This window comes from Pezoporus wallicus, unplaced genomic scaffold, assembly GCF_028554395.1.
Source record: "Pezoporus wallicus isolate ANWC-B61680 ecotype Strahan unplaced genomic scaffold, APGP_CSIRO_Pwel_v1 contig_1583, whole genome shotgun sequence".
NCBI lineage: Eukaryota > Metazoa > Chordata > Aves > Psittaciformes > Psittacidae > Pezoporus > Pezoporus wallicus.
In genome coordinates, this window is record NW_026637266.1 from 1676111 (window position 1) to 1693214 (window position 17104).

The 17104-nt window shown below is 40.6% G+C and overlaps 1 protein-coding gene across 1 annotated transcript in view; it reads left to right on the top strand.

Annotated features, from left to right (window-relative positions):
* Nucleotides 1-484: 484 nt before the first annotated feature.
* The window catches only part of DKK2 (dickkopf WNT signaling pathway inhibitor 2), a 42887-nt gene continuing 26267 nt past the window's right edge, over nt 485-17104 (top strand). Inside the window, exon 1 of the mRNA XM_057404581.1 lies at nt 485-1525. Coding sequence (XP_057260564.1) covers nt 1268-1525 — 258 coding nt within the window. The 5' untranslated portion in view covers nt 485-1267. The remainder of the gene's footprint in view (nt 1526-17104) is intronic.

Genomic DNA, 17104 nt, shown 5'->3' on the forward strand with positions numbered 1-17104 from the left:
GCGCAGCATTAGTGTCTGGACATGCCTTTTACCTGGGCAGTGGACTTCGCAGGCTCTGCTGTTAAGATTTGGCAGCTCTTTTGTGCCAGCCCCGTGCTTTCAGGGCCCTGCAGGGCTGACGTTCAGAACCAGTCTTCCGAGGGTTTCGGGGAGACCCCCAACACACGCTTCAGTTTGGCAGTGCCACTTGGGGACCCCGCGCGGAAATCCGGCACCCATCACCTCCGGCGAGCCTTAACCTCGGGATCGGACAGCGGGGATATCGCGCCCACAGAGCGACACGCATGTCCGCGGCCGCGGGACCCGGGCACACCCTGTCCGGAGAGAGGGGGACCCGCCAGGCTTGGGGGACAGCGGCATCGGGAGAGGAGGGCACTACGGAGACACACGGACACGGCGGGGGTGACAGTGGTTGTGCGGCGTGTCCCCCCTCGGGGTGGGGAAGGAGCACCCGCTGCTCGCAGCTGTAACAACAAGGGGGCAGCGAGAGGCTGCCGGAGCACCCAGCCGAGGGTGAGCAGCGCGACGGTCTGCTCCTTTGCCCCAGCCGCTCCGCACGGTGCCCTGAACCCCTCTCACCGCACCGGCCGGGCTGGAGGAGGAGGAGAAGGAGGAGGAGGAGATCGGGCGCTTTCACTCCTGCTGGCTCCGGAGGCTGAGGCAAAAGACAGAAAAAAGGAGGAGGGGAATAAAAAGTAAAGAGGGGGGAGAGAGAGTGAAAGAAAACTAAGCCCAGCTTTTGCCGGTGCTGCTTGGATTGGATCTGGTTTGAGTTTCCTCTCTGCTGGCTTGTGCAGCAAGAGAGGAGGAGTGGGGGGAAGTAACTCGCTCACTCTTCCTCTGAAGCTCAAGCAAACGTGCTGGTGACTGCACTGGTGGGGAGCTGCCCTGGGTGCAGTTGCCTCCTGGCTTATTGCTCTCAGTTCCTAAAGAACTGCCTGGACTTCTCGAGGACCTGGAGGAAAAAGCATCACTTCACAGATCAGAGTTGCTCAGTGACTATAGACTTGACAGTTCTGTTTTTGTGGTTTTTTGTGTGTTTTGTTTTTTTTTTTTTTTTCTCTTCTAGGGAATTCTTTTTTTTAATTATTTTTCTCCTGTGTCTCTCAGAGCAGCATTTCCTTGAGTGTGTGGCATTGAAATCCATTGCTTTGTTAACAACTTTGGGAGATATTTTAAAAAACTTTTTTTTCTTCTCTCTTTTGCTTTCTTTGCCTTAAAAAAAGAGAAAAAAAAAGAAAAGATAATCCTTTTGGGGGGAGGGGAGATGATCGTGCTGATGTGGAATAAGTGCTCCTGCTGTCTCCTCTTACTAGCCGCGGTCCTGATCGTGGAGAGCTCCCAGCTAGACAGCTCCAGCTCCAAGGTGAACTCCATCAAGTCCACCCTGATGGGGGAGGCTCCAACTCAGACAACCAACAGATCTACAGGCATCCACCAGGGACTGATACTTGCTAGCAGTAAGAAGGGCAAAATCCTAGAGCAGATGGGAAAACCTCCCAAGCACTATCACCGGCAAGGAGAGGTAGGACATCTCTTCATAGCTCGAGTGTCTGTCTGTCTGCATACTATATGCAAATAATTTCCAGTCTTCCCTCACATTGTTTTTAAAGCTTCCCTGTGTTAAATCAATTAATTAACTTCATTCAGGATTGTCTGGGACAATAACATCTCACAGTTGGTGTTACGAACTGTGCAAGTGGGAGTTGGAAGGTTTTAAACCTTTCCATCTTCTCTATAGGGTTCATAATTGATGGAAGAAAGAGTAGTCTAAAAAAAATTACCATCTTCAGCAATTCTTTGTTTGACTTCTCCAAAGCATTGCTAGAAGTAAAGGAAGAAACTCTCAGACACTAAATTAATCGAATTTGAATAGTTGGGGAGTATTTGAGCATGAAGTGACAACTGTGTTTACAGCGGTGAAACAAACTTGGTTTTAAAAATCGCACGTGGCAAGTTGATCTCTGTTACCTTTCTTCATGATGGGAGTAAAAAAAGATGCCGTCCCAGTGGAATAGTTTATGTCACATTCATTTGCTTAATATGACAGTAAATAAATTCTAGGTTACTTGTCCAGTATGCGCTCCAGTGGTTGTGGAAGTTTTGTTTGGTTATGTCCAGCTGAGATAAGTAGGCAGTAATAGCCCCGAATACAAAGTGTGTAAGGAAGAAAAACTTTATGAAAAAAAAAGACCCTGGCTTACTTATGCACTCTTCTTTCTTCTCTATCCTGCTTGGAATCTTGGAAGTCTGGTAATAAATTATCTTCATTCAGCTACCTCAGTGGTAACATACAAAGCAGTATTTTAAGCCATCAGTCTTCTACTACCCTGTCAGGTCTAATGGGGATGGTAGGAATGTTGCACATTGTAGTGTTGACGGAGGTAGGTTTCTTCAGAAAACATAGATTTTTTTTTTATACTGCTTGGTATTACCAGTACCTCTAAATATAGCTGCTTTTCATAAGCAACAAACAGTGTAGCAGCAAGGGAGCTGCCAACATTCAGCACTAAAAAGGCAAAATACTCAGTGCCTGAAGGATCTGTATATTGCCTGCATATTTCTTAAAACAGCGAAAAAGCTGCAAGTTCAAGAAATCCACTGAAAGTGTTTCACATCAGCTTCCTAATAATTGAATGTTCTCATCTGTTTTTTTGTGCAGGCGTAATAACAGTGGTGGCAGTTTAGGTTTTTGCACGTGAGATACTTGGTTTTAAACTCCTCCAAGCTTTCTTTCCCTAACCACTCAATTGTTTTATAATTTACTTAGAATTTAGTCACCTCTCCTTACCTCTTGAGTGAAGTCTGGTAGCAGATGCTGTGTAGAAGTTTCATATTACTAAAGTACTGTGCTCTTTCCTAGTGCACATTGTAATAATTACTATGTTAAATCACCTTGAGGAAATACAGGAGCATGATATGCTTTCTTATATGTTCTCCGTGTGCTTTCTTTTGTTTTCTGTATATTCATAACAAGCCAATATATAGGACTCATTTTCCAGCTGAGTGTTGTTTCAGTCTTATCAGTTTTCATGTGGGTACTTGTGGGGCTGCACTGTACAGACTCAAACATGATCTATAATTTTTGTCCTTTGGAAAATCTTGCTACCTTTCACTTTGTACAACACCCTTAGCACTTCAATGTATATTCAACACAAGTTGAGAATGATTGATTATAAGTCACCCAGTTCCTGGGAAACAGTTGCACTGTCCACCAGTTGCTTTTGCAGGATTTGCTCCTTACTTGCCAACCTGGATAGTTTGCTGAGGACTTGCAGTTACTGGCAAGAACTCACAAAGTAAACTTCAAATCAGAGATAACGCTGTAAGTATCTGTAGTGGTAGAAGAGATGGCATGCATGTTAAGGTGTCTTGTTTGTAGCACAAGCAAAGACCCCGGGAGAATCAGTGATTTTGGCTCCCAGGGAGCAAAGCCTGACCTCCAGTTAAGGGCTGTTGGTGCTGATTTCACCCTCTCCCTGAGACTCTATCCCCGGCTCCTGCACAGATGTAGTCCATGAAAATAGTTCAGATTTGCTACCAGTAATTGTAGATGCTACTTTTGGCCATCTGCCTGAAGCAACAAAATTAACAATGACTTGCAATACGAAGAAGAAAAGGCAACAGAAGTGAAGGGATGGGATGGAAGGGAAGGGAGAAAAGGGAAGAAAACAGAAGAGAGATGAGAGAGAAAAGAGAAAAATAATTGAAAAAAAAAGTAGCTTTTGTGATAATGCAATATCATGGTGATACTTCCAGTTGCAGGGTTGGTAAGCCACTGCATTTTTTAGCACCGGTGTCACGCATCTCAACCAGTTAAGACATGATATTTTCATAATTTTTTTTAGGTACCTTCTTATTAGCTTAGTACTTGATTTGTTTAGATTATGGGATTTTGTACTGAAGTATTGCAAACCGTTTGCTAAAAGAACAGGCCTGTGCTTTTCTTTCATAAATAATCTGTTGCATGAGTAGAATTTATAAGGTGTCAAAAGTAGGGCTACATTTTATGTCTTGGTAACATTAAATAGTGAGTCGAGTGTCCTGTTTACGATTAGGAAATAGCTTTAGTAAGGACACGGACATGCAACTTAAAGGAAAATTGATAGAATTTTGCTGCTGTGACAGCTCTGAGCTGTGCATTCAACCCTCTGTGGATACACATAGTGGAAATTGGAGGACTCTCACCAAAACTGATGAAAAGCCCATCAGCCAGCAACCTATTTGTTTTTCAATTATGTTAATTCTCTGGACTCGGAGCAACTTGGGAGTCTTTAATCAGCAATAAATCAACAGATACAATAGTTCATGGCTTATCTAGAGTGTTGATGTCTTTCAGCTGGTAGTTACAGTGCTTCTGCCCAGAAAGGGAAGATCCAGCGCTCCTTTGTCAGGCAAAGTTCCAGTTCAAATTAATGAAAATACTCACATGAGCAAAGCAAGCTGATATAACTTGCTGGAAGGACTGGCAGGGCAAATGAGGATTTTAGTAAGACTTACGTTTTATGTCTTTCTGAGGAATATTATTTATTTTCTATTCTTATTCCCTTTACTGCCTTGGATCAGCAGAGAATGAGAAGCACTGACGTGCTAAATCGGTGAGATTTCACTGTCTTCACTGCTCTGTGCTGTCTCTCCTGTTTTCCCCTTTATGCAAACTGTTAATGTTTTCTGAATTTCACAAAGAATCGGAAAGTATCTACAGCATTTGCACAAGGGAAAAATTTGCTCAGAATACAGAGCATGTTAGACAAGGTTATTTTTTAGGGTGGTCAGTACTGTATATTGTCTGGCACTAATTTCCTTTCAAAACTCCATTTAGAGAGCTGTTTCTAGGAACAGCTAAAACTTCTGTATTGTAGCTTCTCTGGGAAATTGTTCTGGATGTGTCATCTCCCTAAATAAATATGATATAGTGAATAGAGTCATAAATGAAAAAGGCCACGTTAGCCATGATGGTGGATTAACTTTTCTGCGTGTTAGCTATACCTTCCACTGTGTTAGGGCAAGCTCTCCATGTGAACACTCTCGCTCAACTATAGAGATGCAGCTCGAAAGGGAAAATCCCACATATTGTAGCTCTAATAGAAAGGCATAGCCTTTCCAGAGATTCCTGGATGATGGCTCTATAACCTCACTATTTCACTTCACCGTCTTTATCACTTCTTGCCTCTGGGATACAGTCCCCTCCATCAGTGCTGGTGTTTGCACTCCTTCATACTCAACCACCTGTAATGATCTAGTAGGCTGAGACCTACCAAACTGTATTTCCAGCCATTTTCCTTCTTTAATCTATGGGTGCTATTATCTTTTGCCCTTCCCAAGTCCTGGCCACAAGCCATTGTTTCAGCTCGTCTTTGCTGCTGCGTAGCTGGTTGGGTTTGTGCTTCCCACTGCGACTGTCCCTCCCACTTTCCACACAGACAGGAGCAGCAGCAATGAAGGGAACTGGGATGGCCAAGAGATGGGGCTGGCACAACTTTGGGGCTGAATGAGAGATAATGGGGTCTGGAAAAGAGAGAAAGGAGTGAAAAGCTGGGACAAGTTTCAACACTGCAGAGGCACAATAGGCAGATATTAGATCAGCCTTTGTATTCCAAATATACTCGGTTTAATAAAGTATTTTAATTTTTATTTTATTTTAAACTGTATCACAGCTTGAACTAAGAGGCTTGAGACCACAGAAACCAAACCAAAAAGGCATTAATCCAAATGGCTACATTGACACTGATCTCATATGTATCGATGCACGAACATGCATGTGTTTCTTGAACAGGACACAGCTACCCACAAGGACTTGCTAGAGAATGCTTGGATGATGCTTTGTAGCAAGTAAAACAGCGTGAGATGTAGTAATTGACTGCAGTACCCTGAGAATGTTACAATAAAATGTACCAAAGACACCAAAAATGTAACCACAATATCTTGAATAGCTAGCAAACAAGACAGCGTAAATTATTTCTACATGGGATTAAAAATAAATTAATTACAATACCTAGAAATTACATCCAGCAACAGCTGTGGGGTTTTTTTTGTGTTTTTTTGGTTGTTTTTTGTTTTTTTTTTTTTTTTAAAGAAATAAATACAGAATTGCTAAATCTGCAGAGGTCACCAGAGAATGTATTCTTTGCTCTTGCTGTTTGCTCTTAGGAATCTGGGAGGCATACTGGTTTACTGGCAGCAGTTTTGCTAAATAGCTGAGTGGCTTGTCTCTTGATTGCAAAAATGGGATGCAGAGTATTATCTTCTTCCTGGGTCATCCTTGGTGTCCCCTTCAATTTGTTATTGTTATTTGACTTCTTAATATAGAGAAAAAGCTCCTATAAAGTGGTTTTAATGCAACTATTTCCTATTAATGTTGCAACAATGACTAGACATCTTCCAGGACTTTGATGAGCTATTTGGTGTGCAAATACTTACAAAGAGTTTGTTTCTGCCTGAAAAGTCTGTCAGAGTCCAAGGACAACACAAAAGATGATGAAGCATGATTATATTTTGCCCTCAGAAAAAAATGAGTCTGATTAACTCATTATGTTTGATTAACTGATGTTTTGCAGATGCAAATATAGCACAAGTTTAATTTTGATTTTAATTATCTCAACACCGGATGTATCTTGCAAGCACTTCATATCTCATGGTTTGTCAGTTGAGCCTCTGGTTCTTTTACAGTTGTACTTACAAATGCCTCGCCCTGCAAATGTTGTTTAGAAGGGATTTAACTCTGCAGAGGAGGAGTTTCATGAAGCTCCTGCTCCTGTTTGTTTTTTGAACATTGCTTTCCTCCTCAGGTTTTGTGTAGCTGAGAATTTTTTAAAGTGCATTCAAACAAGTTTTATGTAGAAATATTAATTTGGAGAACACCTTCAAAGCAGAGACCTTCCTTTCCTTCTTGGACTTGCTAAAGACCCTGCCAAGCTCATGCTGCCCCCTCATGTACACACTGGTTGTGGCTGACAAGAGCCAGGGTGCAACGAGTCAGACTTGGACCCAGACTGCAGCTCCCACTTGGCTCATCGTTAGCATGTGGCTTGTCACCATGTCCTGTTATGGTGCTGGGGAGGTTCTTGTTGATGTCGGCACTGCAGTCGTTATGCATTTATGATAGATTTGAGGAGCTGAAGTTTGTATGACACTACAGAAATAGGGAAGAAAACCAGAAGATGCCTCTCTGCTTTTTCTGCATCAGTAAAACTCCAAGCGTTTTTTTTTTTGTTTGTTTTGTTTTTTGTTTTTGTTTGGGTTTTTTTTTGTCTTTTCGGGGAATTGAGGGTGATCCTTTGGAAAACCTTGTCTTTCAGTGCTGTGTTCTAGGCTGTATTTCAGGTACCTTTAGGTTGAAAACAGCTTCTATGAGCTTCATATCCACCAATGTGAAAGGCCCATACGAAAGCCAAGATCAGAAGGTTTGTTTTGTAACTTTATTAAAAATCATTTTTACCTGCAAAAGTCTTTATTTTCATTAGAGAACACAAACATTCACCTCTTCTTTTTTAATCAGGGTATAAGATGTGCAATGCTCATGTGCATTCCCAAACAGTCACTTTTTTTCAGTATAATTTTTCTCTTTGTGATTGAAAGACAGATTTATTTGAATGGAAAATTTCATGAACACAAAGCAGTTTTCACATTACAATGAAATGTGAAAATAGGTGAATTTGTGATACTTCTAAGGTCATTGCAGAAACCTTTGCTCTAGAATAAGCTACAGAAAGTAGTGTTAGATGGCATAAAAGGATACACATGGCCATACAAAATGACCAAAGCACAGCAGTTTTCAAATAAAATAATGAGATTCATTCATTGTACTTACAGCTTTAATGGGGTCTGCCTTAAATCCATCTATGATTTATATATTTGTGTTCACACAAACAGAAATTGAGTTATGAAAATGAATGGATATAAACACACAGTAGGAGCACGGAGTTCACTCATTTAGCAGCTAAAGGAAAAACTGGAGCAATGCTACAAAAACTAATAAAAATGTAAGAGTTGTTGTTTTTTCCCCCTCAAAGCACATAAGCACACAGTTCAGCCCCTTGGGACTTTCTTGAAGCTAAGCTTTGATATGATTGAATTTTCGAATGCGCAGTAATGAATCTTGGAGACATGCATGTTGCACATATGTAGTGCAAATGGCACTGGCTTAGCATTTTTAGCAGTATGTGAAGGTGGACTGTTCTGCACATGCTCGGGAATGAGGTGTTGCTTCATTCTGCAAGCCCTCTGCCTCATTCTCTGTGCATCATGTAAGTGTGAACCAGGCTGTGCATGCTTTTAAAAGCATATTTATCGGTCCAGTGAATGAGAGGACAGGGTTCAGTTCTACGCGTTTTGGCAGCTTGCATTGAGTGAAGCAGTGATTTGCTGTCAGTGTTATTTCTTCTCTGCAAGTCTGAAATGCACAAAGTGGAGCTCTCTTAAAAGGAATTGCAAAGAGAATATGTTTATGTTGCAGCAGGAAACTTGTATTCTTGGAATCTCATTCTTAACTATAAAGGCATTGGGGAAAGTAATGCGTCTGATGGGGGACAAGCTCCGTTATTTTTCCTTTTGCACAAAGCAGGGTAGTTTCCGGAATTGTTTCTTTTGCTATATGCTCCTACAGAAAATGGTGCACCCCTTCTTGACTGCCTGCAAATGTCCTAAAACTGGACACTGTTGTAAAACAAGGTCTTGGAAGCAGGAGAGAGAACTGTATGTAAAACCACTAACAGAAATGCAAAATGCTAAGCTTAACTAATCTAGCTGGCATTAACTTAATTCATTTTCAGAAGTATAAGAAAGATTTACACTGTCAAGAAAAAAAAAAAATAAAGGTAGTGACAGATGTGCTACCATCTTCTGTTTAATCTTTTCTTTCATATGACTTTCCTCCTTGTAGCATTTTTGTTTATTTTATATGTTCTTTTTTCATCAGCAAAACTCTGGTGTTTCATGAAGTACAGCCGCAGTACTCTGGATGGCCAATGACAGGTATTCATGTCAGCTCAAAAGAAGCCACAGAAATCTAGGTCCAGCGTATATAATGATGTTTGGATCCCGTCTCAAATAGCTTAGGTTGTTTTCTGACGTCACTACTGAAAATAGATTTTGGGCTTCCCAATGCTGGAAGCTCTAAGGAAGACTCCACCTGCTCTTTCAGCTAATTTGCTGGCGTGCCAGAGTGCTTTCCTCAATTTTGTTACTGCAGAGCTCATGCGGAGTATAACGCAAACGTGCTTTGGCTTATATGGTCCCTGTTCAAAGCTCTGTTATAGAGCATGGGTTTAAAAGGAGAAAACGGTCTGTCCAGTATGACATAGAGCCACAAGAGGGTTGATGCTGCTTCATGTATTGTCTTAGGGGTAGTGAGGAAAACTGCATAACAAAAATTAGGCTTTAAGGTCTACTTTATATTTTGGTGGAGGGGCTAAAGTGCTTAGCTGAATAAAATGTTTTTGCAATTGTTAGAATAAATACAGCGTTTTTAAATTGCTCTTCAGGAATTCTTGTAAGCCTCTGCTTGGTTTTGTCCCTGTTGCTATCTTCCAGACATCTCACCCCTTGCCAAGGAAATGGCTTTTTAACAAGAAGAATCCTCTGGAAATTACTTTCTGAGGGGGTCCTTGCCACAGCAGCTGCAACAAATTGCAACTGAACTTCAGTCCCAATTGCTTTTTATTGCTAAAAGTAGAAGTGACCAAGTGAATGCGTGTACTATAGCTTCATGACAATTTATTAAGCATCAGAATGTAATGTGTGGTGTTGTCTAACCAGATGATTATTAAGTTTTTTTCTGTGGAGGGAAATTTCTCTCAGACTTTGTACCAGTGCTTAAGCTGAAAGAGGCTGGGAAAGTCTTGTTGATCACAAAATGTCCTGTGGTTAGGCAAACTTAGGGTTTTCCTTCCACAGAGACCTTGGTGTTGGGGCCCAGCGAGTGACATTGGTGAGAGCAGAGTACAACCAGCACAAGCCAGCGAAAAAGAGAAGTCACGGCACTGCAGTCTAATGTGTGCTGATCCGCTCCCTGCTGTGTAAACAAGTCTCCGGGGGAAGCATTTTTGGCATGATTTTCCAAATAAGTAACGTGGAGACCAGAAACATCAAGGAAGGATGAAGCAAAATGTTGGGATGGTACAGGCTGCTTTCTTGTGTCTTTGAGCAGGGTTTGCCAGCTGGAAAGGAGTTACAGGTCTGCTTGCCTTCCACTCAGACCCTCTGCTCCAACTTCAGGGCCAGTAGCGAGGGTAAGAAAGGCTCTGTCCCTTCATTTCTCTGGCGAAGTGACTAGAATGGGAAAGAAGATGCATCTTTTATACATGGGAATTAGGAGGTTCTAAGTTTTGGTATTGCACAAATATATAAAATGTACTAGATAGTACAAGGTTTTCTGAGGATTTTAGTGGTAGCAACTTAGGCTTTCTTAGCCTATGTGTTTGTCTATATGAATATGAAAATCTTGGTTTAACTATTATCTAAACAACAGTGCTAGACCAAAATAAATAGTAAATTAAAATGCAGCATTATTATTATTATTAAAAATGCAGGAGCTATTTTATCTTTGTATTTCACTTCAAGTGTAGAACAAACAACTGTCTGGAGCACTGAAGGGGGAAGGTTATCAGGTGGTTGGAAGAATAAGTTTGAAAGTTGAAGTTGAATGTTTAGCTTTTCCCTGCTTGCTTTCTTGATTTACCAAGCTGGGAAGCACATATTTGACCCTGTGCTTGACAGGGATTTTGGACGGCTTTATTAAAAAACATTTATAAAATATTTAAAGGCTTTTATGCATGGAGATGACTGATAGGCAGATGATGTGCATTCATGCAGTGTCTGTTATTGATGCACTTCCACGAATTCAGGTTAGGGAGGGTTTAAATACCAGGCAGTAAAATTGGAGATGCTCCTTAGTCCTTTGGAAAGCCGATTTCTGATGAGCTTCACGAGTCAGGTTCCCTTCTTTCCAGGCACACTGGTCTTACTGTCACTGCTGTAGGTATAGGGTTTGGGTTTATTTGTTACAGTTGCAAGGATGTTGCCTTTTCTTAAACACTGTTCTTGAAAGTTATCAGTGAAGGATAGATAAGAGACTCTTTATTACAGGCCCACATGTGCACCACAGGTGTGAAGGGAACTCTTAAACTGTTTATGAGCACACAAAGCCCCACGAACAAAGAGGGCAGAAAATAATGTTGTCATTTCAAGGAAAAATATGTTTTAAGGCCCTGTTAAAAATAAAGCCAAAAAGAAATAGCAAATGTGCCGCAGACTGTGTGTGTAAGAAGGATTAGCACTGTGAAAATCTTTCATTCTTCTGAACAGGCATATACCACAGGCAGGCCCGGGTAGCTGAGATACCATTTGACATTTTCAGGCTCTTGTCTCAGTGATTTAGCCACAGAATCCCCCTCCAATTAGAACAAGCAGACAAAGAGTAGGATAGCATTGTCTTAATTCTGTTTTAAAGATTTTATATAAGTAGAAGTTGGTGCATATGTTATACAAAGGTGTATGAGTACCAGGTCTGGGGTGCAGCTGTCACTCTTGAATTTGGTGGGACTAAAGTCTGTTTTACAGCTAAAGGTCCTAATGGAAGGGTCAAGGAAGGGGAAAATGGGAGAAAACACATAATGGACTGTAACAGCCATGTGATGATATCTTCACTTGTTCAGGAACAACTTTCAGGTGAACTGAGGGGAACGTGCATAATGGTGGTCACAATTCAGTGTTCAAAGAAAGTGATGCAGCTTGCTCCCCTCCAGCACTCTTTCACAGCAGATGCAGCAAAAAAATGTGGCCACAGAAGCAAGTTCATGCTGCCCAGAAATGCCACATTTCGGCTCCTTGCTCTGCAGAACGTACTGTGTCATTTCTTGTCTTATCCAAGAGGTGCCGCATGCTTCTGCACAGGAGGCCATCTCAAAGGTTAGGCCCTGTTTATAGATAGAACGAATCTGAAGAGTATTTATGTACCTAACTCCTTGAATGTTTTCATTGGGAAATAGGTACTGCATGCCTTTTGGGAGTGGGACTGTGGCCTTTTCCATGAAGGAGAGAAATTCAGCTCAGAGGAAAACATCCAGCTGAGACTCTCTCACTGCAAAGCACGCTTTAGGGAAAAGGAGCTCTCTTGTCTTTCATCAGCAATGTAAGAAAGTCTGAATTTGATCATCAGAATAATTTGAATTAATTACTATTACAGGAAAAGTTAGAATAATTTGTGCAGTTCCCTCAACAGTAGAATAATGACATGAAAAATTGATGATGGATCTGTATCTAATGTACACAGTTCCTCTGGTCCTTCTGTATGGGTTTTGAATTCCATCCAGAATAACCCTTTTCTTGAAGCAGTGTCATTTTTTTTTGATGTAAATCTGGACAAGGATGCAGAGATGTTGCAAGCAGAGCTGTAGCATTTCTCTTTAATGAGCCTCTTCCTGACCCACCCTATGTAAAGCAGTTGACACATCATGTGTTGTGCAGCTGGGACGACTACCCTGGCACATGTATCTGACACATGAATGTATTGACTTTGGCCTTTTGGAAGCACCGGACCCATGCTGTTCTCCAGAGATGTGTCTAAGTCATTTCACAGATACTGTGGCTATAGCAGCGGTAGGAGCAAAAGCTGCAGTGGAATTCACTGATTTAGCGGATTCTGTGAAAACAGATTGCACAACAGACTGACAGCTTCTGAATTTTATTTCCTATCTTTCCCTGGTTTGACCTCCAGTGCTCCTTCTGGCTACTGGTCAGCATTTGGGTCTCATGTTGTAGAGTTTGTGTGGGGGTTTTTGTTTGGGGTTCGGGGGGGTTGATGTTTTTGGGTTGGTTTTGGTTAGGTTTTTTTTAAATGCCAGACTTTTGTGATGTAGCACTTTACATTTCAGTTTTACCCGTTCACTGAAGGGCAGACCAGTTCTGTCAGTTACCAGCTGAAGGGCTCAAAAGGCTGCTTAAGTGGCACAGGGGTGAATTTCAGTGAGCCATGCTGCTGAAATAGCATGAGCAGAAAAGACCAGCCATGAACACAGTTCATGTGGTGTCAGTGGTACAACATGTACGTGTTACACCAGGACGGAGAGCTTGGCCGCTCCTGGTGCTGTTGACTTCACTGGAAGTCTTTGTGCTTGTATGCTTTGACCAGTGGTTAGTAAAATATCACACTGCTTTTACTTTTGATGCTCTTCTGTCCTAAATGACCCAATCAACAGGAAATTAGTTTAAACAGTAGCTACTAGGAGACATTTTGTGAACATTTGCTTCTTCTAAAGTTTATTTTCACAGTATGTTTCACCTGAATATTTTCCAGAACAAAAAACCTCAAACGCCCTGCTGTCCTGATAACACGTGTGAGGCTGAGGCTTCCCTCTTCCTTCCAGCCTACCTCACAAAACACTCTTTTAATACTTAGCCTTAATTATATTTGTAAAGATAATGTTAAGGTTAATGTTCCAAAACAGAACTCTCTTACCAGGCTAATGACAAATCAAAATCAAACAACATTTCTGGCAAGTAATTTACCACTGCTCTTCAAGAACTCGTGTGAAGGGATCTATAGCTCAATTATAAAGGCATCAAAGAAATAGAATAACTAATAAATGATCAGTAGCCAGGAAAAAGTAAGCAGGACTAAACAGCCAGCTTTCACAATGCAGAGAGGCTACAAGCAAAGTTCCACACAAATCTTTTAGAGGCTGATGCTGTTCAACTTACTGGTAAATTGTCTGGAAAATTAGGGATTAATGAGGCACAAAAGTTTTTAATGAATTGTATTCAGAACAGTAAGAACTTAAACAGACCACAAATGTCAGTATACTGAGCAGCTGAGAAATAAAACCCATGAGTAAAATTCCATTTCTACAGTATAAAGCAATGTACATGGCATAATGTAATGTACACGGCATCATGAATGGCATAATGTGATGGCAGCTAAGCACATACAGTGAGAACTTCTAGAGTCACTTCAGCTGTCAGTTAATGATGAAGCAGCAGCAGTAAAAAAAAAGTAATAAAAAAAAGCAAGTAGAACATCAGGAACTGAGAACAAAACAGAGGGCATTTTTACCCTACTTCTAAATTCACGTTGCTGAATCACTGTTAAAAGGATATAGAAGCAGTCAGGATTACAGGGAAGGAGGACGGCAGGGATGATCAGAGCAGTGGAATTCCTTTAACACAGAAGAAATTGCATAAGAGATGATGTCCCAATTTGGGAAAAGGGTGTCCATGGGAGAACAGGACAGAGATATATGAAATAAATACTGAAGAGTTTGGAAAGGGTGAGTGGAGAGCAATCACTCAGTATTTACACTAGAAGAAGAGCAAGATGGTGGGAAATTGTCAGGCAGTGAGGAGCTACTTTTTCATATTATATAGCTCATTGCCACATGATGCTGCAGGAGACATATGGAACTGTTCAAATGGAGATGAAACAGGCACAGAGATGAGAGGTTGCAGTGGTAGGTACTAAATGCAGTGGTAAAACTTAAAGCTTCAGATGGGTCTAAGCTGCTGTTGGCTGAAGCTGGAAGAACGCATCTGGGAGAAATCCTTATGTACTTGCCTATGTTCTTACTCCTTGGAGTATTTGCAAGTAGCAGGATGCTAACCACTTTACTCTGATACGTTATGGCAACTTTTATGTACTTTTGTAGCTTATAAATAATTTTCAGTTTTTATCAACATGTGCAATATCAATTTATATTTTATCAGTATCCTAAATAACCCAACTTGTTACTTCAGTTTATCAGGAAACTTAAGCATGTATGGTTCAATGTAAGCATTTGTGTTGTTTTTTTAATCTCAGGATGTGCATATATAAATATTAGGCATATTTTTTCCTGGAGTCAATCTGTGGGTCTATGACAGTAGGCGATTTCATATCCTAGCTAATGCCCATGAGTGTCAGTGTGAATATTCCTGTGAACTTCAGTGTGGGTTTGTTTTCCAGAGAGACTTCTAGACAAAATGTTAAATATTCCAAAGCAATTGCTGCAGCAAGTGGAAAACATGACTTATAATGAAAAGGAAATGGAAAAATGAAGAAACAGACAAAAGACTGGGGATAGATTTACAAAGTATGTAGCACGCACAAGTCAGGGAGACTTTTCAAAGAATTTTGCTACCATTTAGTCAGCTACAGAAGTAAATACTTTAGAAAAGTGTCAAATTTTCGTGTCATCACTCAGAATGGAAGGGTTTGGTTTTGGGTTGTCTTTTTGCTTCCCTTTGTTGCTTCCTCAAGGTTTTTTTTTTTTTTTTGCTCCTGAGTAAATTCTTCCCTCCCAGATTATCATTATTCATCAGGCTGAGTATCTTCATACTTTATAGAAACTTCATAAATGCATCCTGTAATTTTGTAGAGAGCTTCTATGTTAAACACTATATATCTCAATGAACTGATTTAAATTTACTTTCAGAATTCACCTTATTTTATCTTAGACCTCTTAGCCATTCTGTATGCACAGTTATCTTTGAAGGGCAGAGCTCACTATAGGCAAGATTAGCAAACTTGAACTCGACGGCAGAGTAAGTGACAGTCACTTCCTTATGAACTCATGGTGGAAGCAGCCAGTACTTCCTCCTGCCTCTTAGTGAAGTATATCCTAAGCTGGTGAAAATATCCAACCCTGGAAGACAAAAGTGAGATTTTCCTCTAAAGATGCTTTATATATTTCAGTCATTCGTTAATGGAATGCTTTACTAGTGCAAATTATATTTATCATATCTTCTGTTAGCACAACCTTACAGCTCTTTGAAAAGTCTAATGTTTCCAATATTGCTACAGTTTTAACGGGAAATACTCTCACACCAGGAAAGTATAGGGTTGGTTGGCTCCATCTACCAACAGATACAACTGAAGAGAAAGAACAAATCAGGATTACAGTCAACAAACCAAGAATATTTTACTTTGTATTTGAGCAGAGGTTTTAGGGAACCTAATCAGAAGTCATTGTGTTGTAAGTGCTGGTGGTGGTGGGTGGAATCTTTTCTCTGCTTTTATTCAATCTCCCTTCACATTAGCCAGAAGAGGGAATTTGCCGTCTAAAAAATATTGTGTTCCCTTTGGCTGTAGTCTCCAGTTACCAGTTCTGACTTATCAATATCAATAGTATTAAAAACAAAATTAAAAAGTCTTCTTTGATTGCCTCTTCCAACAGCAAGCTCCAAACCAGTTAAAAGCCAGGGCTAACACACCTGTTTACTTTGGCATTCCAACCACCCAGGTTCAGTAAACAGCTTGGCAGAGCTGCTGCCTCTCTACTGTACTTGAAAGCAAGGCGTAACATCTTCTGACAAGTTAATTGTTGTGATAAGTCTCGTCACATTTATGGCTAATGCAGTACATGATTTTTGATAGATGTTTCAAAGTTCAGTCTACCCACTTCAAAGCAAAAGTGGAAAGGAACTTGCTACTCTGAAGTACCCTTGCTACTCTGAAGTACCCTTGCTACTTTGAAGTACCCTTTAACACCAGTAAAAATAGTGTTAAAATCAGAGATTTTAACAGGGAAACCTTTTTTTGCCAGGAAAAAACAATCCCAGCTAATGGCGTGTATTTGTCATTCACTGGTTTTGTGCATATAGAATACTGGTTATCTGAGCACACTGCTTTTAATGGGCATGTGATACAATATTTGGTAGGGACACAAATGCTTAGTTGGTTGGTTGGCTGATTTTGTTTTTTTCCACACTGGTGTGGGGCTGTCAAGTCCCTTTTGCAGTTTATGTAAGTAGTCTGATTTTTCAAATTGAGCTTCCAGTAATACTTACAGGTCATAGCTGGAAGACGCTGGGTGCTTATCACTTTTGAAAATCATCCTGTTTAACTCGATGTCTAGAGAAAGCCTGGGTCACAGCTCCACTACATTGTCTGTGACTGTTCTCATTTCAGCACTTTCAAAATTTAATTAAAACCTCCAAATTCTTCCCTCTTGTTTTCCTCTCAAGACAGTGGTATTATGCCTTTGTAAGACAATAAATAAAAATGAATTGTTAAATTATAAAATTAGAGTGCATGGATCAGCACTGCACAAGCATTCAAGAAAAAAAGAGTTGGTAATAGACAGCTAATTAAAAATAATATATCTTCTCTGTTGACGGGCTCATGATTGGAGAA